At 45.6% G+C, this 27,459-nt stretch overlaps 1 protein-coding gene across 2 annotated transcripts in view; it reads right to left on the bottom strand.

Moving 5' to 3' along the window:
* Positions 1-12,198, bottom strand: part of MTNR1A (melatonin receptor 1A) — an 80,960-nt gene extending 68,762 nt beyond the window's left edge. The window contains exons 1-3 of one of the 2 annotated variants that reach the window (XR_010916680.1): positions 11,756-11,885; positions 6,174-6,369; positions 4,736-5,345 (exon numbers count right to left, since the gene is read on the bottom strand). Coding sequence is in view for 1 of the 2 variants with exons in the window: in XM_067530593.1 (XP_067386694.1) it covers positions 11,756-11,936 (181 nt within the window). In the remaining variant the exon portion in view is untranslated. Of the gene's footprint in view, positions 1-4,735; positions 5,346-6,173; positions 6,370-11,755 lie in introns of those variants that run through there. The other variant, XM_067530593.1, reaches the window with a different exon arrangement.
* Positions 12,199-27,459: the final 15,261 nt, after the last annotated feature.

Raw genomic sequence — 27,459 nt, 5'->3', positions numbered from 1 at the left:
CAAAGCACTTGTAGTCAACATTATGTTCAGACTGCAGAGAGTCCCAGTAGTAGGCTACACTGAATGTGGAAGAGACAAAGCAGTCAAGAAGTGAGCTGAAAAGGTAGCCTGAAAAGGAAGGCAGACTTATAATGTAACCAACCAAAGAAATGTTTTTAGCAAATGTGAGAACTATGTTTAAAATAATGCATTTCTTTTGTAGGAAACAGCAAGAAAGTGTGAGAACTTTGTGAGCCTTACATCAGTTAATACCACATACTAGGACACATCCTTGGCCCTGCTCCACTCCCACTGTGCCTATCCATGCTGTGCATAGAGGATGGAACTGACATTATTCTGTCACCACAGGACAGAAGACAAAGCTGAAAACATAATCATTGAAACTTATAGTATTCTCATGGAAACAAGAACAAAACAGCTACGTGTGTCAGAACCTTAGAGAAATAAATGCTTTCTCTGTACACAGATTGCAAAAGAGATATGCAAAGGAGTGGTGTAAATTTGTTGCCAAACCAGAGAATTTCAGCTAGGTTATCTCCCCAAAGCAGAACGGCATAGGCACTACGGCAGATGGACCAGCCAGCTAAGCCGTAGAATGAGGCTATGCCAATAAGGGCCCAGCACTGAAGTTCTTGTTCAGGCATATCTTCTCATTATATTCAATGAGGGTCCTATTAGAATGGCTCAAAAGATGCAACACATCATCATGCATCTCTCTGAAATGAACACATATGACAACTTTTCTGGACTTACAAAATATTGCAGTGTCTCTCTAATTTTGCAAAATATTTAGGGCTACATTGTCAGAGTCCTTATTCAATCACACAAGGGAGTAAAGGACGATAAACCCCACTCGCCCTTACACCCTTACCCTTGTGACATCAGCTGCAATAGGAAGAACAGCGTCCACTCCCCCCAGTCTCATCACGACCACGTGGGAAGGGAATCAAAGAGGGTTAGGAAGTGGGGTGCAGCCCTGACTCCTGCCCCTTGCTTGCCAACTGAATTAGTTAGTCAGGTGAACAGTAGAGAGTTAGAGGCTCTACACAAACTTCCTAGCTCCACCCCAGATCAAGGGGGAAGCAGACAAGGAAATGTAAGTCTTGAATGTAGTTCCTTCTCACGTCTGCTGCTGGGAGGTACAACTGCACATCATTCTTTATACGAGGGAGACGGGAAATTTTTTTGTGGAGGGATAACAAGCCACCAAGCAGCTAAGGGAACCCTGCCCAACACAGAGATTACAAACAGAGGCATGTGTATATATAGCACTGGTACTGTGGACTGTAGCTGCACTGGAGAAGGGGGCCTTGGCAATGACAGTTAAGAAAACAGTTTTAACCAACCAAACTGTAACAAAGCAAAAGATGAGCACACGTCGGAGCCCTTGTCACAAAGCAATTCTCCACAAAGGATGCCAGTACAAATCCCACAGAGACATCCCCATCATTCCCCTCCACACATTTGTCCATTACCCCAGCTAGACCAGACAGTACGGACATGCCCTAGTCAAAGCGTATGCACACAAACAGCAGAGACTAGGACTTCACATGCTAACATTACCACCCTCAGGCCACTCTAAATGATATCAGAGTCTCAAGCACTGTCCTAATATAGCACTTCCCAAGAGGAAAGTATTTTTTCCACTTTCATTGTACCCCAAAGCGCAGCTGAGCTGTTGCTAAAAGTCTCAGCAAAAACAAGTCACCTTACGGCAGAGACCAAGTCTAGAAAATGTCATTCCAAAATGTGGAGCTTTCTGAGAGTTAAAAACAACTGAAAACAGAGAAAACTCTGTGTGCATATGCACATGCATGTAAATACAAATACACATATGCATATCATGTACAGATACACTCACACAAGCAAACAGCTCATACATTTGCAAAGAGACGATAGTCTTTACGGGAGCATTTGCTTTTGACTAGAAGGCAGAGGGGAGCAAAGAATGTCAAGAATAAATTGATGTAATCCATCCATCAACTTGGGTCCAGGCAAATGGTCCTTGATCCACTGAACACAAAATCCATGCATATTGAAATAGCTAGACAAGACAAGTATTGCAATAGTCTGTGGTCTCCCTGCCCCCCCCCCCCCCCCCCTCAGATGATCTTGAATATCAACCTCTGAGTCATAAATTGTTTGTCTATCATACGTGACATTTCAGCTGACATTCCAATATATACTCTCCTAAGGATATGGGCATTGGAGAAGGGTTAGCAGACACATACAGTATATATGGCTAGATATGTAGTCACATACTTTCAGGAAGTCTGATGATCCACTAAATGTACTGGTCCCAACTCTATTGCTTTCTGGGCGCTGCATGGAGCGTCAACCCAACTGTGAGCCGTGTATGGTCCCCCGCTTCTTCTGAGAACACAGCTGGCTTGTTGGTCATAATCTGGCCAGGACAGTTCTAGGTTTATAAAGATGGCCCCAGGGCAAACACAGAGGGATGGGGGGAAAGAGGTGTTATGTCTTGGTCCCTTAATGTGGTTACTATTCATGCATAAGAAGGGCAACTATGGGAGAATCTCCAGTGCCTGGTAAGAATTTGGATCCTGACTACTGCAGATCGGGATTCTTGCCTGGCCAATTATTACACCATATAAATGTTAAGAGGGAAATCTTGAACTCAGAGTTTTTCCATTGACTTCAGCATGGCCAGGATTTCACCTGGAGCTTGCAGGGATTGGGGAGGAGGGATTCATTTGTAGGATGGGGAATTCATAAAGCAATTATTTTCCAGGAAATACTCATTTCACAGAATACTCAAGGGGACAGTAAGCTGGGCAGATGGGTTCACCAAAGGATGGGTACATACTGGGAAGGGGGGTTAGGAGAAGACAGGAAACAAACATGGAAGGGGGAACCCCAATCCTTTCCAATCTTTAGTAAAAGACCACCAGAGTCAGATGCACACAGCCCTCCAGCAGAGAAAAAGAATGCAGAAGATGCCTCTAATTAGATACCAAAGTGAGAAACTGGTTGCTGTTGCTCCCTGATGATGCCAGGTGAGGAGGGAATTGAAGGTCATTGGCCTCCCCACATGAATAGAATTACTTTTAGGTGAGGGAGCACTAGCTAAGGGGAGGGGGAGGCCTGGGGTGAAGCGAGGGCAGAGAAGGGGTGGACTGTGGGCAGGACCACAGATGAAAGAAGGGATGGGACTGTTCTGCCCTGGGGCCTGGAATTGCTGTCGATGAGCCTGCCTTCAGTCACTGTGGGGCACCATTCCCATAAATCTGATTGTCATATAGGCCAGATAAGTGGAGGGAAGTCTAAATCCAGCCTTTAAAGGGGAAGATGACAGTCAGCCACAGACATCTGCATTTTCAAAGCAACGTAAGGGGATTTAGTTAACTGAACTCATTAATATCAATGGCAGTCTTAGGAGTAAGTTTAGCGGCATGAGTCAAAAGGAAATAGTTTGTATCATGGTTTCTCTTTGAATGAAATGTCATTTTTAATGATTGAAAAATGGATGTTATACATTTAATGCATAGTACATACATAAAAACATGTTACATTGATTTTTTAGAGAGATTATGGTCAAAATAAACTTTAATTCTGAGTTGCTCCAAATGCTCTTAACTATTTAAAACTCACTGGGCTTCATCATTTCCATAAAGTAGGTTATATAAATTAATTAAAAGAACTTTGAGAAGCAGATAAATGATACAAGAACTTTAAAAAGTACATTTGAGATATAAATTAATTTTTTGGGTCTCCCTTTTGTCATTACAGGAAAAATAATGGTGCACCTTCTTCAAATTTTGTACCCAAAGGTTGGTTCAGAAGTTGACAGGTAGATCTAATTCTCCCCTGTCACATAACTTGCACAGTCACTTAGTTACACAGATGCAAAGTGTGGGAAAACACCCCTATTCTAAACCGGTAGCATTTTACTCTCACTTGATTTGAATTGGTGAAAACTACCAAACCAGAGGTCAATTTCCTGATCCAGCTAGGACACATCCTACAGGGCTCGTGAGCAGATGTTGCTATCTCCTGTTTTCACTGGAACAGTAGGGGAGAGAGGGAGAGGTGATCTAAAAACCATAGGGATGTAGCTAAGTCCTATAGGTCTATCCTAGGACTCTAAACTAGGAGTCCTCCAGGCATCCAATAGGAGTCTAGAGAATGGCTCCATATCCAGTCACATGGCTGTAGCTACTGCATACTGTGAGGTAATCACTAAAGCCACATCTCTATAATCATGTGTAGATTAGGCACCATGCCTTAGGAAAAGTCTGTATATACTCAGTATGTTATGGAGAGAAATGGGGGAATCTAAATGGGAGGGGGGAAAAAAGCCAAGAGCATTGAGAAGGAAGAAACTTGAAGGGGAGAAGTGGAGGGAAACAGAAAAGGAGGAGGACGGGAAATCTTTGGGGCTGGAGGGAGAAAGAAAGTAGTAGTATGCAAACAAAGTAATGCAGGTCTCCATATTTCTGCACCTCTGGCTTTATTAGGTATGCCACACAAGGTGGTAGGTAGAGAAGAATCAAGAACAGAATTCCTGAGCAGGTGCTGATCCTGCCCAACAGGAGTGTGGAACCCAGAGCAGTGATATTCAGCTATGATTTTTTTATTTTGTTTTGTTCCTTTAGCTATTGGGGTGAATTGGTTGAAGACATTTCTGGTGCAACACTGCCTTTAAATAGACACTGACATGGCTTTGCACTTTTCTTTTTAAAAAAAAAAAAAAAAAAAAAAAAAAAAAAGAAAAAAAAAAACCTGATCTTGGAGCTTTTTTATTATTTATTACTGCACATTTTTAAAAGACAATAAAAGATGCCCATCCAGTGATCTAAGTGACCCATCCCATAATTTACAAATCACAGCATAAACCATTGCCCCTAAATATATTTTTTTCCAACCCATACCCTCCTCAAAAGCCTAACAAAGGAGAGGAAGATGGGCCTGCAGCGTTGACAAATCTGCCCTCTGGCATACCATAGGATTCTTATTTAGTTTGGTTCATTGTATTTTCCATTCTTAAAATGACACAGGGCAAAAGAATGGTAAGACTCATTTCAGGATGAAAGATACACACCTTTAGAATCATATTCAGACCAATAATTGCCCCTAGTGCTGGTGGGCTGTGGACGGGCTATACTGCTGAAGGGAACTTCTCTCTTGGTAGTATTTATATAAATAAGGCTCCAGCATTATTTACATACATATTAAAATACGTTTATTTGTTTACAAGAGACCCATAAAATAACAAAAAGCTATTAACAAAACACATTTTTGTCTCTTTCCAAAAAGAGCTTTTTAATAATTATGTCCTCCTGGAGAAGATGTTGGCACGCATTACTCAGACGTGGAAGGTTAACCTGATGGGAAGTTTTGAAGCAAGAGCGTAAGAAAAAAAAAATTGCCAACAGAAAGGGTGCTAGGTTCTTTTCAGACTGCAAAATTGCACCTGGATGCGCAATCCTGATCTGACATTGCAGGATTTTTATTCCCCTAAGAAAGCAAGCCCTACTGTCCAACAGGGGTTTGATAGTAGTGCTATTGGCATCTGATGTCTGTCTATTGCTGGTAGCATTTCTATCATTAGAAACTAGAATTGTCGCTAGCGTCTAATGTTAGAAACATTTATAATGGTGGGAGAGAAGAAAAAAATAGCAAAGAGATAAGAGTAAGAGAAACAGAGTAGCAAAGAGTTTGGGGAGGAGGGGAAGTGAGAAGAAACTAGGGACAGCAGAGGAAGAAGAGAAAAAAATGAAGAAAAAACAGAAAAAGGGGTGAACCAGAATGAAGAAGAGACAAAGAAAAGTATCTAACCAGAAACAGTGTTTCATGACAGCGAAAGACAAAAAGCATTGCTTTCCAAAAGGTTAGCCAGTTCAGAAAATTAATAACTGGCAGGAAGAATAAGGAAAGACTATCATGTGACAAAAACTAAAAAAAAAAGTTGGAATATTATTATTTTTTAAATGCTTACCGCTATTTTTGGTCACTGAAAGAACAAGGTCCCACTTCAACAAGTTTCTGAAATGAACCCTAAGCTTGAGTGAATTATTAACCAAAACCACCATTTACTACTCTAAAGGAACTGCTTGGTCAAAACTGAATATTTTGCTTTATGATTTTGTCCAACAGGTGGACAAGTTCATGAACTCAGCTAGACATATCCCCACCGCCCCCAATTGGCTTACCATTTTTGCTACCTGAAGTTACTCAAGTCTGAAATACCAATGTTCATTGTCATCAATATGTCAGTCAGTTTTCTTCAGACCCTTATTTTGCATGTTATTATTTGATCTTCTACAGCTGTAATCTCCTTCTGATGATCCAAACGATTCTTGGGCTACCCATTTTCTCTCTGGGTATGCAAAAGTTGTCCAGGGAAATCTGTAATAAAGACAATACTTTCCTTAGTCTTTGTTTCACAACAGCAGAAGTTTTGTTTCTTTTTGTAAACAGAAGACAAATATTCTGTTGAAGAATGTCAACATTAAAAAAACAGATCAAATCAAGAACAATTAACATACTGAAAAAGCTGAATTAAAGGTGCAATCTGATCATCTGAAAACCTTCATATATAATATTTACCTTCCAATAAATGTAAATATTGGAACTAGAAAGGCTCTTCACCAAATAGGTTGCTGCTATGCAACATATATAATTTTTAAAAAGCCAGGGCCAATTCAGTAAACCTTCCACATGAAGAATTCCCACTGACTCTGCCCCTGATTTTAAAATACAATAGTATTAATAAATACTTCTGTTTATTTTTTATTTAAAAGGGATTTTTTTTTTTTTAAAGTTTCACATAAGTAGCTGTCTTCCTTCATTGTTTCCTAGATGTCCCCGCTGAACATACACATTTAGTGTGAGGCTGCTCTCAGGCTCACTCATGCTCTCCTAACATTCTTGGTTCTGTCTTTACAAACTATGCTACCTGAACCCAGTTGAGCTAAGAAATGCATTTAGAATATAAAAATTGTCTTCTCCCTTCTTTGCTGCTCTCGTGGGTCCTGATTCAGGAAGGTAGTTTTGCACATGCTTAAGTTTAAGCATGTGAATAGTCCGGTTACCTTGTTGCCTCAGGGCTTTGGAGCTGCATCACCATCAGAACCTCTTTTCTGCACCCTTAGCTAGTGACAACAGTGTTTGAGTCATGCTGGTAATGAGAATAACTGATTCAGGAAACTGGACAACAAAAGTATTAAAAAAAAAAAGACCAAATTCCTCCCTGCACAGAAGCTGAGCACGCAACCACCAATGATGATGAGTCATTCCAACAGCCAGGAATAGCCAAGGAGTAGGAAAGCCCTGGTCACACTTCTGGACTGTGGAAGAGGGTGGGGGTAGAGGCTCCCCAGGAATTCAGTGGGTGGCTCTTAAGGCCACTTAAGTGAATGAATTTGGCCAAAAGAATACAGTTTGGGAGGGGAAGTGGAAGAAGAGCAAGAGGGATAATAAGGCTGAAAGCAGCAATCCTCATTTAACTAATAAGGTCCCCAACCTGCAGACCTTGTGTATCTAAAACTCCCAATGATTACACTGCTAGTTTTGTGTGCATGCAAAGTGTGCAGAATGAGGCCCTAATAGGGAAAAAATCATTTTTAACTTACCATGTGATAAGCTAATCTTTACAACTACTTCATAGTCTTGTTCTTGATGCATTGTTTTCTTGGCAAGGATAACAATGAAGGTATAAGGATAGTCAGTCATATGAATTGTTACTTTAAAAAAAGCAAAATATCGGAGCACCTCAGTCAATGTAACAATGTTATGGGATATTGTGAAAACTATCAATGTTCCTCCACCTACTTCACTGAGGCCAGTCTCTTTGGCCCAGATTTCTGAACTATTTAAGCATTGCTCTGCTCAGTGCTGAAAGGCCTAAGTGACTCAGGAGCCTAAGTCTCATTTTCACAAGTGATTTAGGCCCAGATCCACAAAGCTATTTAGGCACCTAACTCCCACTGATTTCAGAATTTAAATACCTTTGAGAATCTGGGCCTTAGGCACCTAAGTCACCTAGGCTTTGCACCATTGAGCAGAGAACTCAACAAAAAATCCATGTTTTTATTTTTTTCAATTCAGGTGTTTTGTGAAAAGAATTATAATTATATTTATTTATTATTATTATATGTATACATAATAATTATTATATTATAATTATAATTAAAAGAGCTATAAGCATTACCAAAGAACCATGAAACACAGTCCCTGATTTATACTGAATCTTTTTTTTTTTTTTTTTTTTTTTTTAAATAATTAAAAGAGAAGAAAGCAAGCACACAAATGACTTACTAAAGTGTCATCTACATGGACATCAGGTCAAGACTCCCACCAAACTCCTTATGCCTTGAATGTTTCCCCATTACATCTGTGTCAAGGTTAAAAGACATGAGGAGCCAAATTCAGCCCTGGTGTAAGCCAATGTGACCTAGGTCACAACTGCTTCCACCAAGACTGAACTTGGCCTAGTAGTATATTGGATCATAAAAGTCACCATAAAAATAGGTCAGAACTATGAAACTCATTACAGTCAAGTACATGAAATAAAAGAGGATCCTACCAGTTGCATCATCGGCTTCTGTGTCTAGAAGAGCATCTACTGAAGCCACGCCTGTGACTATGAAGGAGTCTGTTGTATCACACACTCCTCGCTTGCTGAGACAAAGCTTCTTTGGATTACTGACTCCTCTGCTTTGATCACAGTACCTCTTACTAACCTTCTGACTGGCAGGCAGGCGATGCCACTTCTTGTGACGGTTTTTCTAGGCTTTCCTACTATTCCCCGGGGCATATTTTAGCAATAAAAGAAGTCCACAGATTCACTTTGTAGTTATCTTCCCAAAAAAACCAACATATATATATATCTAGAGAGAGAGAGAGATGGAGACGCAAGATACTTTTCCCCACCACATCCACCTGTTTGGTACAATATCAAGTATTCCATAGTTCGGTTTGTCCTCTTTTTCAGAGAAGGAAGATAAATCTTCATTGAAATACATATTCTTCAGGAGACATCTTCCACTCCTCACTGACCTGCTCCAGGTGCAATTTTCAGCCTGTGTCCTTTTTTCCTTAATGAATGTGTCAGCAAATGATTTATTAATATGTGCTGCTGCAAAATCAGAAGTTTCTTTCTCATTACAGCTCCGCAAATAGTTGCAACTTTCCTTATAATTAGCAAATTACAAATAAGCTGTATGAATAACCTGACATTTTAAATTTTGCCTGTTCCTAAAGATCCTGATTTAACAAAAACAAAAAAAATTCTTCCTTCCCCCCACTCAAAATAATATTAAGACCTTATCCTGCAAATACGTATGCACACTCATAACCTTTACTCATGAGTGGTCCCACTGAATTCAATGTAAAGTTCAATGGGACTATTCATGTCGTAGTTATGCACCAGCTTAAGTGTTTGCTGGATCGGAGTCTAAAAAGTTACGAATTAGTTGTATGGGGATTATAAAATTTGTTTGTTTAATCATTTTCTGTATTTCCCAAGATCCTGACGTTCATAAATTTCCTTTCATCAAAGTATTCAAAGTTTTTTTTAAAAGGACGGAAGTTTTAATTTATCTCCTTTACTTTACTTTGTTTTACTAATAAATTCTATCCTAAAACATAATATGAATTATTTCCTTCTATAAAGCCAGTTTCTTTGTTAAATTACAGCAGTATCTGTCCCACAATCTAGCCTAATACAATTCCGTATCCCAAAATATTCTGTGATCCTAGCTCTATATTATCACAGTTTGCTGCAGTTCTCAATAGTCACAGAGAGGGAAAAAGGCAGAGAGTAAGAAATGTGACAATGAGCACTTGTGAGAATGTAAGTGGGATATGGGGAGAGCTAGAACAAAGCAAATACAGATATAAGAGTCTCAGGAGTCAATTCTACTCTCAGGAACACATCACTATAGTTTGTGGAGTTCTGTTTTTATGGATCTCTGGACTTCAGATTCCCAACAGAAGAACTGAAAAATGTGAATTAATGTGAGGAGTATACCTAAATCCCTTCACTCTCACCCAAAGAACCATCACAAACACACACCTACTTAAAAAAAATCCCTAAGAGAAAAAAAATGGCAAAACAAAGTTCAACTTGACTTGGAATTCTAGAATCTGATTCTGATCTCACACGAATTTAGCATTTACAGGAGACTCTAGCATCTACATTTTACATCAGTGGTAACTAAGAAAACCAGTTTCTCTTCATCTTAATCATGCTCATTGGCATTCCCTGAAATGCCAACTGTAAGCCATTTTAATTACCTTACGTAGAATGTGACCATGAAACCATTTATGCCACGTCATTTATATTTATAATGAACACAGAGAGCAGTGAAATATCAGTTGTCTAGAGTCAGATACTGTGTGACATGCTGTAACAAAACCAAGCTCCCCTCTCACATCAGTCTCACCTGTCTAACTCAGCTGACTGCAGTGGAGTTAAAACTGAAATTCTGCAAGGTATTCAACAGCAATAGCAGCCAGTCCTTTACAATGGCTTAGGAGCAAAAACAAAAAACAAACAAACAGCAACAGAGTCCTGCTTTGTTGAGCACAGCAACTCCCCGCACATGTTCCCTCATTTTTTCAATGAAAGTTTCAAAAGGGTTTTGAGTGCACAGATTTAGTAGTACACGTGCACAGCAGCTGGTCTGACAGGCTAAAGCAGAACAGCTCTGAAGGAGGAGTTTCTGCCTGTTGGACCAATAATCAGGAAACTAAGAGGGATTTTCTCAATAGCCTGTCACAGATCCTAGCCTGTCAAAATGCCACTGTTCGGAAGCGTGCCCAAGTCTGTTTTTTCTTTCAGATGATTTCAGTCTTTAAAAGAAGTAAATAGCAAGTAGCTGGTGAACAAAGAGAGAAGCGCATCAACATTGTGACTTCATTTATTCTTAACTGTGCATCCACCAGCCATAACTAAACCTTTTGACTTTGTCTGAGGTCACAACCATGTTATTTTATGAAGAGAGATGTATTAAAATAATACAGAACAGTAGAGGAACATCTGGACTGTTCATTTACTACCACATGCTGCGGCATCCCCCCTCCCTCCAGGTTACAAAATCAGGCGTGTACGCCGGATCATACTTCTACTGAGCAAGAGCTTAAAATAGCACCAGGGGTTGGTCGGAGTTACTAAAAATACACAGCCGTGCCCCAGCGCTGATTTGATGTGAAACACGCCGCTTTCCGCATCTGTCACAAACGGTATCCGCCGCCTGGTGGTGAACCTTAACCCCCACCCGCTTCGAGTCTGAACGCCCGGCTCAGGTTTGATCTCCAAGCGAGCAGGACACGGCAGCTAGAAAGCCTCCAACTTACACCAGACCAGCTACACGGCAGGGCTTTGGTCCCGGGCCGGGGAGGCTCAGCTTCCAAAGCAGCACGTTCTGCACAGCGGATGAGCAGGAAACGTTTGCTGCAAACCTCACCGCGGGTCTCAGCGCCAAGGCATCACGGACCAGCCCTCCTGGGCGCTGAACTTTCTTTGCCGATCAGGCCGGCGGTGCCAAGAGCCACCAAGCCCCGCGCTGGATGGAGACAGCTGTTGGCTGGGGCCCGGCTGAAGCATTTAAGAGGAGGCTGGGCTGGGGCAGGGGAAGACGGCGCTGGGGCCGGCTGGGCGGTGCCTCTTTCTCTGCCCTCTCTCCTGCCCCTTGCCAAGCGAAGACCCCTCCCCAGGGCGGCCCTTCTCCCCTCCCGTTGCATTGCCACCACCCCCACCCCCGCCCCCGCCCCTGCCCCCAGCCCTTACCAGCGTTCCGCAGCTTCTTGTTCCTGTACACGGACAGGATGACCAGCAGGTTGCCCAGGACGTCCACCACGATGGTGAAGATGAGGATCGCGGCCAAGGTGGAAGCCACCCAGGCGGGCCGGTCCAGGCTGAGCTCCGTGGGCGGCTCCGAGGCGTTCAGCCCGCTCCCATTGCCGCTCATGCTGCTCGCGGCTCGCCTCCGGCCCGGCCTCACTTTCCCCGCATCCCCAGGCCAAGGTGGGGCAGGGAAGAGGAGGGGGAGCAAGGAGCGGGCTCGCCTACAGCCCCCGGGGGATCCGCTCCGCGCGCGCGCGCTGCAGCCCGCCCGGCGCAGGGCTGGGGGAGGGGCGGGGCGGTGCCCGGCGCGGTACAGGCACCGCCAGCGCCGGTCGCGGCGGCCGGGCTCTGAAGTTTCCCCGAAGTGTGCACGTGCCGCGGAGAGTTACTTTTATAGCATCCCGCTCTCCCCCTCCCAACCCGCCGCCGCCACCGCTGCCTCCAGGTGACATCTAGCGTTGGCGGCGGCGCTCGGCCTCCTCCTCAGCCCCGGACACGTGCGCGGCCGGGGGATTCCAGCCGCTGCCTCGGCCCGCCGCGGCGCGGCAACAGCGCCCCGGTGCGGCGCTGGAGCAGCGCGGCGGGCGGGCGGTTCATTCATTACGGGCGGGCGGCGCGTCTGCGCGCCGCGGGGCCCCATTCATCCTTTCCAGGCTCTCCCCATTCACGCGTTTGTTCATTCAGCCTGCTTCATTCATGCCTCCGGGCACCACTTTAAGTGGCGCGAGCGCAGGCACCCTGCCGCTGTGAGCAAAGATGGACGCCCCTCGCGCTCTGTCTCCCGTGCCAGTCTGGGGGGGCTGCTTTTTTATTTCCTTGCTTTTTACCGGTGGGGTTAATAGCTCTTTTTGATTGCACTCGGGCTAACTTTGCCCTTCACTGAAAGACGGGCGGACTCGGCCACTAAAGGGAAGCCGCTGAGAAGAGTGAGAAAGCCCCAAGCTTGGATCTGCTCTGTGCGCTATAAAAAGCTCTTTGCAAGGCTGCTCGACGGGGGGCGGGGGGAGGAGAGGGAGAGAACCTCAGGACTCAACTCCCCAGAGCAGCACGTGCCATTGCTTCATTGAGAGAGAGAGAGAGAGAGAGAGATGGCACCGACTGGCTGATCTTTGCATGAAATACACAGCGGAGACAGTTCTTCTGATGCAATGCAGCCTCATCTCCTTTCCGGAACGTGATTCGGGGGATGCACGTGCCAATGTAGGAATCTGACACAGTCTGTCTTCGCCGCCCGCTCCCCAAAAGCACGACAGACAAAATGAGCTGCCATTGCTTAAAGACAGCAAGGATCTGATGTTAGCGAATGTGTTATTTCTCGTGCGTAGTGACACTGGATTCTTATCATAGGGATTTCTCACCCCCAGAGAGTGTTTTCTGCTGAATGTCAATCGCTGCATTCAATTACCTCGGCTATGTGATGGTATGTCGCATAAGACTAAAATATGTAAGTCGAGAAAACTGATCTGCACAAAATGTAGAAATCATACTTCTTTCTATTCGGGACCGGTCAGCTGCGATTTCAAATGGGAATTCACATTATGTTTTGCTAAATACCGGCGTAGTTGATCAAACCCAGAGAAAGTAGTTCAAAGAGCCACGAACAAGAGCCAGTCACTGAAATTTATGCTTGAAACCTTCAGCCGGGTTCTGTCTCTTTCGTGGACTTGAAATCCAGTGAGGGAGACAATGATGGGAGCTTAATGTGGTATGCACAAAGAAAAAATAAGTTATAACGGGAAGAATGAAAACTGTTATTAGTTCAATTTGTGTAATTTGGGAAAGTGCTGTTTTCAAATTGAATAAAAGGCACTGCATGTAATAATCTGCTGGTTATTATTTTATGGTTATAATGGAATTTGCACATTTTGAAGTCCTTGATCATGAATAATTAAAACCACAATGATGAGCAGTGACAACATAATTATGAATAATGAATCCATAAGCCGGTTAAGTCACAATAAAGTCATACATTTGATTAGGAAACCGAGTAACACAAAAATAAGCAAAGCTTAAGAACTGCAGCTAGTTTTTGTTTGCCATGTTGTGACTTGTCATTTAAGAAGAAATTAAAATAAGCAGAGAATCCCATGGTACAAAATTCACTCCCTGCCAGAGTGCATGCAAGTTGTCTTTCAAAATGTATTGATGAAAATGTTGACTGATATCACAATAAAAACCTCCCCAGTAAAGCTTAGTTGCACTTCTTCACTGTAGCTACTTTGGGGTCTGCCCGATAGCATAGGGAACAGTGGCTACATCAACATGTAGCACTGATGGAGGCATGTGGGTGTATGAACACAGAACATATGAAGGAGAAAAACTGGCAGTTGAGCCTGAGTTAAGTCTGCACTGAAGACTAGACCTGAGAATGTTAGACTGGAAATTAGGAGCGGCCTGGGATTTAACTAAAGAATAAAAGTGGATCCCAGACACTGAGCAACATAGGAATTAGCAGATTTTCATTTTTCTACGTGCAACACATGAGATGATAGTTTAGGCCTTTCCAAACGTTCGCATGTACTTTGCACTGAGAAAGTGAAGGGAACATCAACTCCTGATAACCAAATGCAAGTGCAGTATTAAATCAAATAGTTGATGAGAGAATTGCTGAGAAGATGACATCCAAAAAGAAAACTAAAGATGTCTGTGTCTTTCTATCCTTCAGCACTTAAGGATCAGAGGTTCCTGGCCAGCAGCAACCACTGAAAAGATGAAATGGACAGATGGAAGAGCTATTGAAATGGCCTGTGCCTGCACACTCTGCTGCAGTAGGTATCTTCAAAGGGGCAGATTTATATGCCAGAAGCTGCAGGTCCTTACAGGAGGCTGCTGGGTGCTGACTTCCTTGCTTTCCAAAAAGAGCAGGACAGCATTTAGTGCTAGATTCTACTTCTCTTCAGAGAACATACATATCCGAGCATTTGCAGTGGGATTATCTCTGGGTTCAAATTCCAATCTTCGGCAGCTACCGCCTGCCCACCCCATCCCCATCTGATCTCAACAGGGAGCCATTTCTGAGGTATCTCTGGCTCATCTCAGAAATTGCTGTTCACACTTCTTCTCATCCCTGTTGCTGTGAAGTGGCAATTTTTGAGAAGGACATCTCACCCTTCAGAAGTTGTTACTGCAACTCTTGGACAGTTGTAGACGGAAAAATCATTTAGATGCCACCTGACAAGCAGTCTATGAAAACATCAAGGAGAGAGTGGAACAGACAGTAAAAACTCCTAATTCACAACAACTGGAAAATGCAAATCAGGCAGTATCATTGACTGCATGTGTTATCATGATTGCTGCTTGCCAAAAAAATCACATCATATGCACCGCTCTTGTCCTTTTAGAACCTCTCTAGTTCGTGCCTTGGAAAACTGAACCTCTCTTCTTTACCACCCCCCCAAAACAGTTGTGCATTTTGGATATGTGATTTATCAAAATGTGACCAACTGAAGTACAGACATGCTTGAAATGAGTAACAAGGTAGTGACACAGTAATGGGTGGTGAAAGCAAGTAACTGAGCAAATCCAGTCTGATTCTTTTACTTATAGCGTGATTCACTCCCACTTACATTTGTGTAAATCAGGACTAACTCCACTGCGATCAATGCATTCAATAGGCTTGAGGTCAGAACCCGGCCTTTGGCAATTTTGTTTTAATGCATTAAATAACACAATGTCATAAACAGCACTGATTTGACTTGTTTGTGTACAAAAAGTAGGTCAATGAAGCTGCATCACCCCCTGAGTAACCCTGGCAGTCGATGTACCTCAGGGATACCTGCCAGTCGCAATCCTTTCCCTTACTTTGAGTATCTGGGGTTATGGTCCCTTCTGCTTATTCCTACATGCTGGTGCATGTCACAATTTAGTCCTCTGAACACTCGACCGTTCCTTCTGACTCCAGCAGTTTTTAATCCTGGACAGCTATTGTGTGTAGGAGCGGAACTGGAGGAATGGTTTTGGATCTAATGGGCAAAGCACCAGCTATGGAAGAGATAAAATGTCTTATTTCAATTAACACTGGTTTTCTTTTTATTATTTTTTATTTGTTTGATTGGGGTTTGTTTTGTTTATTTGGGTGTGATTTAGTCTGACCAAAACAGTATTTATCATTAGGAAATACCAAACAAAAGCACTTCATACTGTACATTTGAGGCAATGGATGGCAAAGAGATACTCACATAGAGCATCTGTTTCTATTCATTGAGCTTCTCTAGAAGTCTGAGAATGTGTACCGTGTTTCATCAAAAATCAAAACGGGCTGTTGAATAAGTGTTCTTGAGATGAGGACTGATGTGTCTGAATTTGAGTAACTAAATGGCCCAATCCTGCACAGGCATGTTGATGACTACTCATATTGTAAGAGTTGAAAAGGAATGAGCCCAGGTTCTCATTGCAGGTTTACAGATAGGGCCTGCTTCTGATGCACTGCAGGTACTGCTATAGGGCCTGATTTTGCCAGCCTTACTCATTAGTCCTGTTGACGTGAATCAAGCTATTTGATTAAGGATCACTCATGTGACTAATTCCACTAATTACAGCAGGACTACACACATGAATGAGGGTTACTCGTGAGTAGATTTATAGAGTCCAAGGCCAGAAGGGACCATTGTGATCATCTAGTCTGACCTCCTGCATAACACAGCCCAAAGAACTTTCTGCAGAATATTTCCTAGAACATATCTTTTAGGGGAAAAAACATCCATTTTGATTTAAAAATTGCCAGTGATGAAGAATGCACCCGAGGTAAATTGTTCCAATAGTTAATTACTCTGATAAAAATTTATTCATTTCCAGACTGAATTTGTCAAGCTTCAGCTTCCAGCCATTCTGCTAGACTGAAGAGCCCATTATTAAATATTCATTCACTCTGTAGATACACATTGGCTGTAATTGAGTCACCCCCTTAACTTTCTTTTTGTTAAGCTAAATAGAGTGAACTCTTTGAGTCTATCATTTAATGAATATTTTCTAGTCCTTTAATCATTCTTGTGGCTCTTCTCTGAACCCTCTCCAGTTTATCAACAGCCTTCTTGAATTCTGGGCACCAGAATTGGACATGCTATTTCACCAGTATCAAATACAAAGGCAAAATAATCACTTTATTCATATTCAAGATTCCCTTATTTAGGTATCCCAGGATGACATTATCTCTTTTGGCCACAGCTTCATGCTCAAGCCCCAAATCATTTTCAGAATCACTACTTTCTGGATAGTATCCCCCATTCTGTAAGTTGGATCTAACATGCTTTGTTTCTAGATGTATACATTTAGCCATGTTAAAACAACTATTCTTTGCTTTCACCCAGTTTTATTAAGCAATCCAGTTCACCTTGAATCCGTGACTTTCTCTTCATCATTTATCACTCCCTCAATTTTTGAGTCTTCCACAAACTTTATCAGTGATGATTTTATGTCTCCTTCCTGAAAATAAGATAAAAAATGTTAAATAGCACAGGGCCAAGAATCGATCCCTGTAAAATCATAGTGGAAACACCCTCTCAATGACGATTCCCTGTTTACAGTTACCTATTGAGAACTAGCCAGTTTTTAACCCATTAAATGTGTGCCCTGTTAATGTTATATTGTTCTAGTTTTTTAATCTCCATGTCATGCAGTACCAAGCCAAATGCAAGGCTTGTAGGACAGGGCCCATAAAGAGGACAAGGAATTATGCTTCAATCTATAATACTATATAGTTGTAGTTAAGGGCTGTTCTGCCTTTTGTTTAGCAAATAAGTGATTCTGTGCCTCCTTTTCTGAAAAAAATGTAACACCCATTGATAAACACTCCCTTCTGCAAAGCACTGAACACATCCTGTGAAACTGAGTGCCTTCAGCAACTCCCGCAGGTGTTAGCACTTTGCAAGATTGAGCCCTTATGGACCTACTTTCAGAGATGCTTCTAGGGCTAACTGGAAATTCCAAGTTCCATTTTTACAGAAAATTTGTTTTCATTCCAAGTCAGAACAAAACCAAATATTTTTCCAGTTTCCCTATAATGGCAGAATGAAAGTGAACAGTAAATAACAAATGATCCCAGTCTACTAAGGAATTGAAAACAGCTGCTCCTCTAATTAGAGCACATTTCCTCAGAGCTTATTTCCTAGATCAAAGGATCAAACTTTTTCATAATGACACAAACAGGAGATACTTTGATTTAGGAAATAAGTTAGTGTTTCAATCTGTATGAAGTACCAGCTGCCTTTAATGACTGAAAATAAAATGTTTTGATTACATTGTCATACCATGTCACATCAGTAGTAGTATATAATACTAACCACTAATATGACGTGTCATGAAATAATGTTCAGAATAAAAGTGAGTGAATAAATCTAAAACATTTTGAAGTGAAAATTGTGTTTGAAAACAAAACTTAACTTTTATGAAAAACAAGGTTACTGATGTTCTTTGAGATGTGTTGCTCATGTCCGTTCCACTATAGATGTGTGCACGCCTCTGTGCACAGCTACCAGAACTTTTTTCCCCCTCGCAGATCCAGTAGGGCCGGCTCCAGTGCCCCCTGGAGTCCCGCGCACATGCTGCGGTATATGAGGCGCTGCCAGCCCTACGCCTCCTCAGTTCCTTCTTTCCGCCAACTCCGGCGGCGGGGACGGGGAGTGGGTTGTTGAATGGACATGAGCAACACATCTCGAAGAACATCAGTTACTGGTAAGCAACCTTGTTTTCTTCTTCGAGTGCTTGCTCATGTCCATTCCACTATAGGTGACTAACAAGCAGTACCCTGGAGGTGAGCTGGAGTTAGCGGTGAGCTGCCAGCAGCCCAGCCCTGCTGAAGCCCACTACTTCCTGCGCCTTGGACAGAGGCGTGGTGGGACATGAAAGTATGTACCACCAGCCTGGCAGTTGTTTTGCAGATGCCCTGCCCTAGCATTTCTGCTAGGAAGGCTGTAGGTGGAGCTTGAGCTCTGTTGGGTGAGCTGTGGCGTGCGGAAGCGGCACCTTCACCTGCTCATGGACGAACACGATGCAGGAAATTATTCCCAAGGAATTTGCAGCAGCCGGAGACCGGTGAAACTTTCATCTGGCCAGACGCTGCGAGGAAGAGCTGCGTTGGTCTACGGAACGGCCTCGTACATCTGATGTAGAAGCCAGGACCCCACTCGCGTTTTAGCGAGTGCTGCCTTCTCCTCTCCTCTGAACCATATGTTTGGGGAGACCTGGGGAAAATATATGATTGGTCCAATGAGACCGGGCAACAACCTTGGGCCGGGGGGCCCGGTGCGGTCTCACTGAATCTTGTCCTATAGACTACAATATGAGGGAGGAGCTCTGGAGTCAGAGCCCTGATCCTGGAGACCTTTCTTGCCGAGGTAAATACCCCCAGGGAGGCCACCTTTCCAGAAGGCTGGAGTAGAGGGCCTGACGCCCTGGGTTCTGGGGGGAGGGGAGGGCGCGTGGGCCAGGAAGGACCAGGTAGAGATCCCAGGGAAGCACTGGGTCGCGGGCCTATGATAGAGCCTCCCACCCCCCTCAGAGGCCGAACTGCCATCTGACGGGAGAACCACAATCCCCCTTCCAGTGGCCGATGGGGGCTGATATGGCTGCTAGGTGGGGCTTCAGGGAGGCCACAGTCGGTCCCTGGAGCTTTAGCTGTGGCAAGTATTTCGTGGATCGCCTCCCCTGGTGAGAGGCTGGGCAGAGTATCTCGGGACTACTCCCAGCAGGCAACAGCCACTTCCACTTAACCTGGTACACGGCCTGCGTGGAGGGTTTCCTGCTACCCATTGGTACACACTGGGCTTGTTCTGAGCGGCTTGCTCATCGCCTCTCGGCCACCGATCTATCACTCCCCAAGGTGTCAGGGATCCAGGTCTGGGCACCACAGGTGACCATGATCCTGGTAGCTGGAGTCGCGCTGGCTTGGAGGCTCCAGAGGCAGACGATCAAGAAATCCCTCAGCATGCTGCACCCATGCCGGTGTGGCCAGCTGGAACAATCGGGATGGCATCTGATTAGCCCCTCCTAGTTGAGCAGGACTGTATGCAGGAGGGGAGGGCTTGAGAACGAATATAAAGGCCTCTGATCGCTATAGACGAATGGTGTTGGCGAGCGCCCTTGCCCCTTGACCATGGAGGGAGCAGCACTGTGGACACCTCGTGCTGCTGTCCGATACAGACTGATTCCCTCTGGGGAAACCCCCCTCCAGACGGTCATAGATGCCCTTAGTAGGCGCTGCGACCCCTTGTGGTGAGGAAGAGCGATCCCTTGCCGCGGTCCGCCTCATCGTTCATCACCCCCGGGAGGTGATCACCGCCAGGTCCCAAGGGCCGATAGGTTCCCTTCATAAGGCTGATAAATGGGCTCCGTCTGCCTGTCGGTGTAGTACATGGTTGCTGCACTGACTGACAGTACCTGCACCTCCCTGCTTTTGAGAAGCGGGGGAACCTTCCTCAATCCCTACAAGCGTTTCATGGGTCTTCACATCGGTGTGCCAACGCCTGTCCTTCCTTGGCCAGACGCCTTGTAAGCCAAGGTGAGCGCTGATACGGCACTGTACCCTTTTCTCGAGGTGGCCGCTATCAGGGTAACTGAAGGAGCCTGTTCCTTGAACGGAACGCCTCCTTACACAGCCTGAGGAGTTGTTCACCAGACTCGGTAGGCTAGGGCTTGCTGCTGCCAGGTTATTTTTTTTTTTGGGGGTGCGGGGGTAGGGGAGGAGAAGGGAATGTAGCCTCTCGGTGTATGAGCTGCCTGCTCAGACCGTATCCCAGGGCCGTGACTGAAGCAGCCTAAGCATCCAGCTAGCTATCCTCACCCTGTGCCCTATCTGCTGTCAGCAACCTTTGGCTATTGTCGTAGGGCATTTGTGTATGTGGCCTGTCCCACAGCAGGGCTGGAGCAAGAAGGTCTGGTCTGGGAAGCAACCAGTCACACCGATGCATTCCGTAGGCTGCACCTGAGTTAACGTGAGCTTTGTGCATTTACCAGCAGGACCCCGTCAGTCGCAAGAGACGCCTGACTGGCTCACCCTGCTCCAGGCTTTGGATCTGGGCCTGTCTGGGCAGACCAAGCACCATCAAGCGCGCAGCTACTCTTGCCATGCCTTCAATAAACACCATCGGCCAAGTAACAGACCGTGGGGTAAGCCGAAAAGCGTTATAGGGAGTCAGCCCCTACGAAGTGGAGGGACCATTGAGGATGTGCACCCCTAACATCCAGGGTGGCATACCGGGCTCCTGTTTCCACTACTGGAGCTGGGGGAACCATGCGAGACTTGAGCCCCTTGTTCGGTATTTGTGAGATGACATAGGTCTGCCACCATCCTCAAATCCCCCTTTTTTGGGAGGGGAGGGGACGAGGAAGTACCTCGAGTAGGACCTCTCCCACCATTGCCTGCAGGACCTGTCCCGCTGCTCCTGGCTGAGGCAGCCTCAACCTCTTGGATGTGGAATTGCCACTGAAAGGGAGGAAGGGGGCGTCGAGGGGCTGGGGGAGGAGATGACCTGGGAGCCCTACCTCGCCGAGCTATCTTAGGGGCCCAGAGGTCCAAAGGCCTTCTGGCTCACCCAAGCCTGAAGGAGGGTATAGGCTAGGGCGCTGCCCTTGCGTACACCAGCAGAAGGGGCCTTTTCCGATTGCCCCATAGCCATGAGGACCTTTACTGAGGGCCTAAGGAGCCAGACAGGGTGGATGGTATCTCGTAGACACCGTGACTCTGTCCTATTGCCCGTAGGTCGCAAGACGGCCGTGGCTGGCACCTCCGCTGCTGCTGTCCCTGGAAACCTGCCTGACACCTGAAGGTCTGTGGTGCGTAGCGGCCCAGGGAACAGAGCATGGTCTAGGAGTCCCTGAGACCATGTAGCTCCACCTTTAAGCGAACGAAGAGAAGGCTGACCTGTTCATGGAAGAGCCCTTCATGGGTTGCTGGACCTTTTCGGGATAGCCTGGGATGGCAGCGACGCCGATGGCGGAGGGAATGGCTCTGCCCACTGAACAGGCAGCAACTGAGGGTGGCAGGAGCGCTGTTCTAGCTCCTGTGGTATCCTGCCCTGCAATGGCCTACAGGCTTGGTGTCTGCTGCCGGGCAGAGCCTCAACAAAGTGGCTCACCGAGTCCCCCAAGGGGCTCACCTTCCACTTGCTGGCAGTGCTATTGAATAAAGTTTTTCCAAATGAGTCTGGCTTGCAGTCACCCTTGTTGTCTGGAGTAGAGCCCGTCTGTCCCACCTATCCCTGTGGCTGGCGGCAACCACCACCAGGGACCCGGGACGGGGTGGTAAACAGTATTTAAACCCTTGGCTGGGCATAATACTTTTCTTGGCTCATTTAGGCATCGGGATATGGAGGAGGGGGTTTTGCCATGAGACCCTCACTATGTTGGGTGCCCCTCTGTAGACCAGGGCAGATACCACGCTGTGGAGCCCCTTGGTAGCATATTAAAGATTGTCTGACGCCCCTCTTGCTCCTTCTCCTCCAGCCCCCTGCTGGAGGCCACCTCCTGAGCAGTCCCCGGTGTGCCCTAGAAACAACTAGGGCTCGGGAGCGTGCTTCATCTGGCGGGGAGGAGGGGGGCGGGAGAGGGCTGCAGGCCTCAGCAGAAGTCACTGCCCATGGGGTCGAGTCATTGTCCGAGGGCGCATGGTGGCCTTTTTCTTGTACTTGAGGCACTGGCAGCATCTCTGAGGGGTTGACAGACCGTGGTCCCGTCCCCCTTGGGAAACACCTTAGGCTCCCATACAGCCATTGGGGTGACCCTTGCCTTTGAGGCCATCTGCCTGGGGATCTGGCACCTTCGTTGATGGTTGCTCCCCCGGGTACTGCATCCCCAAAGGGACACTGAGGTACCATTGACAGACCACTGCTGGGGCTGCCCAAAGCCTCTTACTATGCGGTTCCTTCGCTCCAGAGTGTGACCCCCTCGGCAACAACCACCTTGACTACCAGGTTCGTTGTGGGTGCCGTGGCTAGAGCAGGCGTATGGACCACGCTCCGACAAGCTGGGGTGACCCGAGCATCATCCCTGCACCGAGGACTTTTTGCACTTTGCATGCGTCTCAGCGCTGAGTCAAGCTCTGCCCAGCCTTGGTGCATGGCGAACGCCTCGGTGCCGAATCTGTTTCCAGCCACTGAGCCAGTATGGGCTGACTCTGGCATCCGGGCTTGCCTCGGTGTGGGGTCGAACTCCTCGGTGCCGAGCCTGTCTCTGGCTACCGGGTTCTGCACCGCCTGGGTCTTCGGTACCAAGACTGTCTCCGGTGACCGGGATCAGTGCCACGTCCTTGCTGGCAAACTCTTCGGTGCCGGAGCAGTGGGATGGACCTCACCCGGTGCCGGGGGGTCGAGACCAGTGTCGGGTGGGTGACTTTGCTCTCCGCCTCGATGCAGGTCGGTCCAGCCACCGCGACCTGGATAACTTCTACCCTGCTCTACACTAGGAAATTGGTCTGCAGGAGATCTTCCGCCCCATACCAGGGAATCTCCTGAGCCATTCAGGGGGTCCCAACACAGGCTTCCCCTTAATGCCAGCCCCTTCTCTCTTGTGGAGGTATGGGCGGCAACGGCCAACAAGGCTTTTGCCACCCTTCAGCCACTGAAGCCGATAGGTGCCGAGGGGCTCCCCCACTCCTCGAGTCAGGGGAGGCTCCCTGGCTGGAGATGCTGGCTCCGGCAGCAGGTCTCCACGATCCAACCTCGGTGCGGATCAGTGCTCCACCCTGCCTGCTTCAACGGTGCAGGGGAGTGTGAGTGCATCCATCTCCGCAATGCCAAGTCGGGTCTGTGCTGATGGTGCTCTATGCACCAATGGCATGCTGGATACCGCAGTGAAGCAGTTGGCTTGGAGCTGGCTTGGGGCTCCCTGAGCCGGGCTTTCATGCGGATTTTCCGGAGGTCTGAAAGCCTTACTATCCGTTCTCTTACGAAGAGCTTCACCCCCATGCTTCTGGCAGTGGGAGTCAGTTAGCGGCTTTCCCGCCGGAGCGCACGGCATGAAACCATGACACCGCCGCATACCTGCTCCCAGTAAAAGCTAGTAGACTATTTTCAAGTGTCTAACCACCACTACAGCAGTTACTAATCTAACTAACACAAATAATCCTAGTTTTAAGGTTTAAACACGGGAAATAAAGCGCTTGCAATGGAAGCACAGGCAGTTCCAGTAACTGCCATGGGCAGAAAGAAGGAACTGAGGAGGCACAGGGCCAGCAGTGCCTCATATACCGCGGCATGTGCCCGGGACTCTAGGGGGCGCTGGAGCTGGCCCTACGGGATCTGCTAAGGGGAAAAAAGTTCCGGTAGCCATGCATGGAGGCGTGCACACACCTATAGTGGAATGGCCATGAGCAATCACTCGAAGAAGAACACATTTTCTGAAGTGAAGAGTACATTATTGAACCACAGGCTCCTGAGCAATGGACCATACATAATTTCACTTAAGGTGAGAGAGGAAATATCTTCTGTAACCCCCATCTTCTTACAACAAAATGTGAGTATACTGGAACACAATCAACACAGAGGTGGTATGGCATCTGAAATATGTTTAAGGTTAAAATTGTCCCTGTAGAACACAGAATTATTGATTCATCCTGACACTGACTGGGGTAGAGGGCATGATAACTGGGTGAAGCTATTATGTAAATCTGTGTGTGTGTCGCAGGGCATCGGTTCACAGCAGGGAGGAACAAGGTGAGCGCCTTCCTCTTGTCATCGGTGACTCCCAACTGTATATGCCCACAAAGTTGTCCTACCTCCTGGGGGAGGGGAGCCAGGCCCACCAACCAGCATCCATGGAGCCACCCCTTTCTCCAGGGCAGCGATGACCAATGGCCAGAGTCTATGGAGCTGCTCTTTTATTCAAGGCAGCAAAGCCTAGCAGCCCATGTCCACTGGACAGCCCTTTCCTTCAGGGTGGCATGGCCTAATGGCGAATATTTTAGACCCAGGCAGTAGGGCCTGACACCCATGGTCCTAGGCAACAGTGCCCCATGCCCACCATCCCAGGCAACAGTGCCTAATATTGCAGGTGGTTTTGCAAATGGGTGTAAAGCTTCACATGGGAAGTTTTGCCTTTCACCCTGTGCCTGTGAAAATAACCATGAGTATTGCACATGATTTCTTAGGAGAACAGAAGCACATGATCTGTAGCTCACAATTTCCTAGGAGAACAGAAAATCTGTAAGAACAGATGGAAGATTCAAAACCCATGTAGGTCAGGCTTTTCTTTTTTTAGAGATAGCAGTTGTGTCCCTCAAAGTTTTTTCTTCCAAGTACTTGATCATCTCCTGTCAACTTTCTTGCTGCCTTTGGTAATTTATTCCACATACTTTACCTAATTTCTCTTTTAATACATTTCGTTTTCATGATAGTTACTGCTATTTCCAGATCACTAATACAGATGTTAAATAAAACCAGGCTTAATGACAATTCTTTCAGTAACCTATTGATCATCTCCTTTGCAATGCAAAGCATTGTTTTTTTTCATTATTCTTGTGTGATACTCCTTCTGCTAGTTAGCAATCTGTGGAACAGTGTAAGTCACCACCACTAAATAGGTTATGCTCATCAGCTGAGCAAAAAATTGGAATGCTTCTTAATGGCTCAATGTCAAAAATCTTCATCTGTGTCTCACCAAGTGGCCATACAAATAATACACCTGAGAGACTTCAGAAAGGAAGCACCTCATCTTGCAATGCTCAGTAATCAAAGGATACTTTTTAAAGTGAATTCAGTGCTCTTTAAAGGTACCTCACTGACAGCTCTGAAGACTGACGTCTTCTATAGATAGAAAAGATACAGCATACACAGTGGGTAGCAGTACAGACTCCATCATCAATGCACATGAACTTCTACTAAAGGGACAAATTATAGGGATGAGAGTGTAGTTTTGTCTCCATGCTGATTCAGCCCTCGGCATCTCTTCTGAAACTTCCAATTGTAATAGTGGCTATATTGAAATGAACAGCAGTATGCTAGGATCTGCCATAAGTCTATTTTGTTCTATTCAGGTTCTTAGACCATGCTGATCACTTGAGATCAGAATATCTAGTTCCCTCAGTTCACACTAGCCATCAATCAACTATCAGATTTTGGACAGTACTGACCTATGCTAAATTGGAAAAGGTGAACTAGAGGTGAAAGACTTCATGTGCAACTGGGAATTAGGACTCCTGAGTTTTAATTCCAGCTATGCCAATGATTTGCAAGGTGGCTTCAGCCAAGTAACAATCTCAGTTTCATGTTCTCTATGTGCAAAATGGCAATAAAATACTTTCTTACCTACTGCCCAGGATTGTGAGGATATGGTGATGGGTGTGGTACCAAAACTTAGATTAGTGTTTTGGCAATACCTTGAAACTGTAAAGTGCAATATAAATGCCAAGTATTATCGATGATTATCTTGTGCTTTCTACTCCTCCATAAAGCTACCTTTTCATTTTAGTTCCCACAGATTTTACCCGAGGTTCTGCAAACCCAAAGTTCGTGGTGACTTTGCTTTGTGCAACGTGGTGTCAGAAAAGAAGCCAAATGGAAATACCGCCATCCAGCAGATAGATGGACTGGTAGAAATGGTATAACATAAGAGTGCTCTTACTTTAAAGCTATACTTTACTTAGGCTCAAGCACTCACACGTCTGCCACAGGTTAGCAAAACACCCCAACCCTCAATAATTACCGAAGTTTGAAGTGGCTTTCGAGGGGAAACAGCGACAGGTTGGAGGATCCCGAAGCTGTGTCCGAGAAGAGATCCCAAAGAGTCCAAGACCCCGCCCCCCATTTATCCTTTTTAGTGGACAATGACATATAAAAAAAGAAAGAAAAAACTCATTGGGCCGACAATTTCAAGCTAGACCTCAGGTCGACGTACTAATTAACTAGATGTGTTCTTACAGAATCTGCATATCTTGATGCCACACATCTCCCAGAGTCCATGCATAAATAAGCTTATTGGTCTTTTCCTGAAACACATCTGTTACTAGATTTGCCCATTACCTTGGGGTATGCTCATTTATTAGGGTTACTTTTCTTGGGGTGGGGGGTAATTTTATTAATGTAATGCTTGTGTCACTTGTTTTTTCATATGGAGCTTTACTTTCCCTTCTGCAAGTCCCCTCCCAATGGAGCTATCCTGCAGGACCTAAGTTTCCCAGGTCTGGGTTTCTCAAATAAACACCCACATTTACATGCACACATTCACAGATTAACAGAGTGTGTTTGAGCAGACTGGGTCAAAACAGCACTTTCAAGCTGCCACCCTTATATGCCACAGGTTCAGCATGTCGTTATCCCCACTTTTACTTTACAATTATTCTGATAGTAACCCCCTTATTGAGCAAACTCCACAGGATTTTTGGGCGTTACAGGGATCTTTGGTGTAGGTAAAAGAAGCGACGCTGCAGAGCAAGATAGGGAGCCGAGAACACGAAGGAGTAAATGAAGTTTGGAAAGAGAGTCTGGCAACCAGCTTGCTTATAAAAGTTATTTTATTGCCAGGTACACAGAGTAATAGCCATACAGGGAGAGACCAATAAACAGTTACAATATTACACAGTTTCAATTGGGATATTGAGGAAATCTAGACCACGTTTAATTACAAGTCAGGTTTAGAAAGTTATACCTGGAGTAAGAAGAGAGAAAGAGAGAGAGATCAAATTAGGTCTGAGGGGAAGAAAGTGGGCTTAACCAGAGGAG

Source organism: Emydura macquarii, unplaced genomic scaffold (assembly GCF_026122565.2).
Source record: "Emydura macquarii macquarii isolate MOO-44397 ecotype Brisbane River unplaced genomic scaffold, CSIRO-AGI_Emac_v2 contig_3108, whole genome shotgun sequence".
Taxonomy (NCBI): domain Eukaryota; kingdom Metazoa; phylum Chordata; order Testudines; family Chelidae; genus Emydura; species Emydura macquarii.
This window is presented reverse-complemented; position numbering and strand designations above follow the sequence as displayed.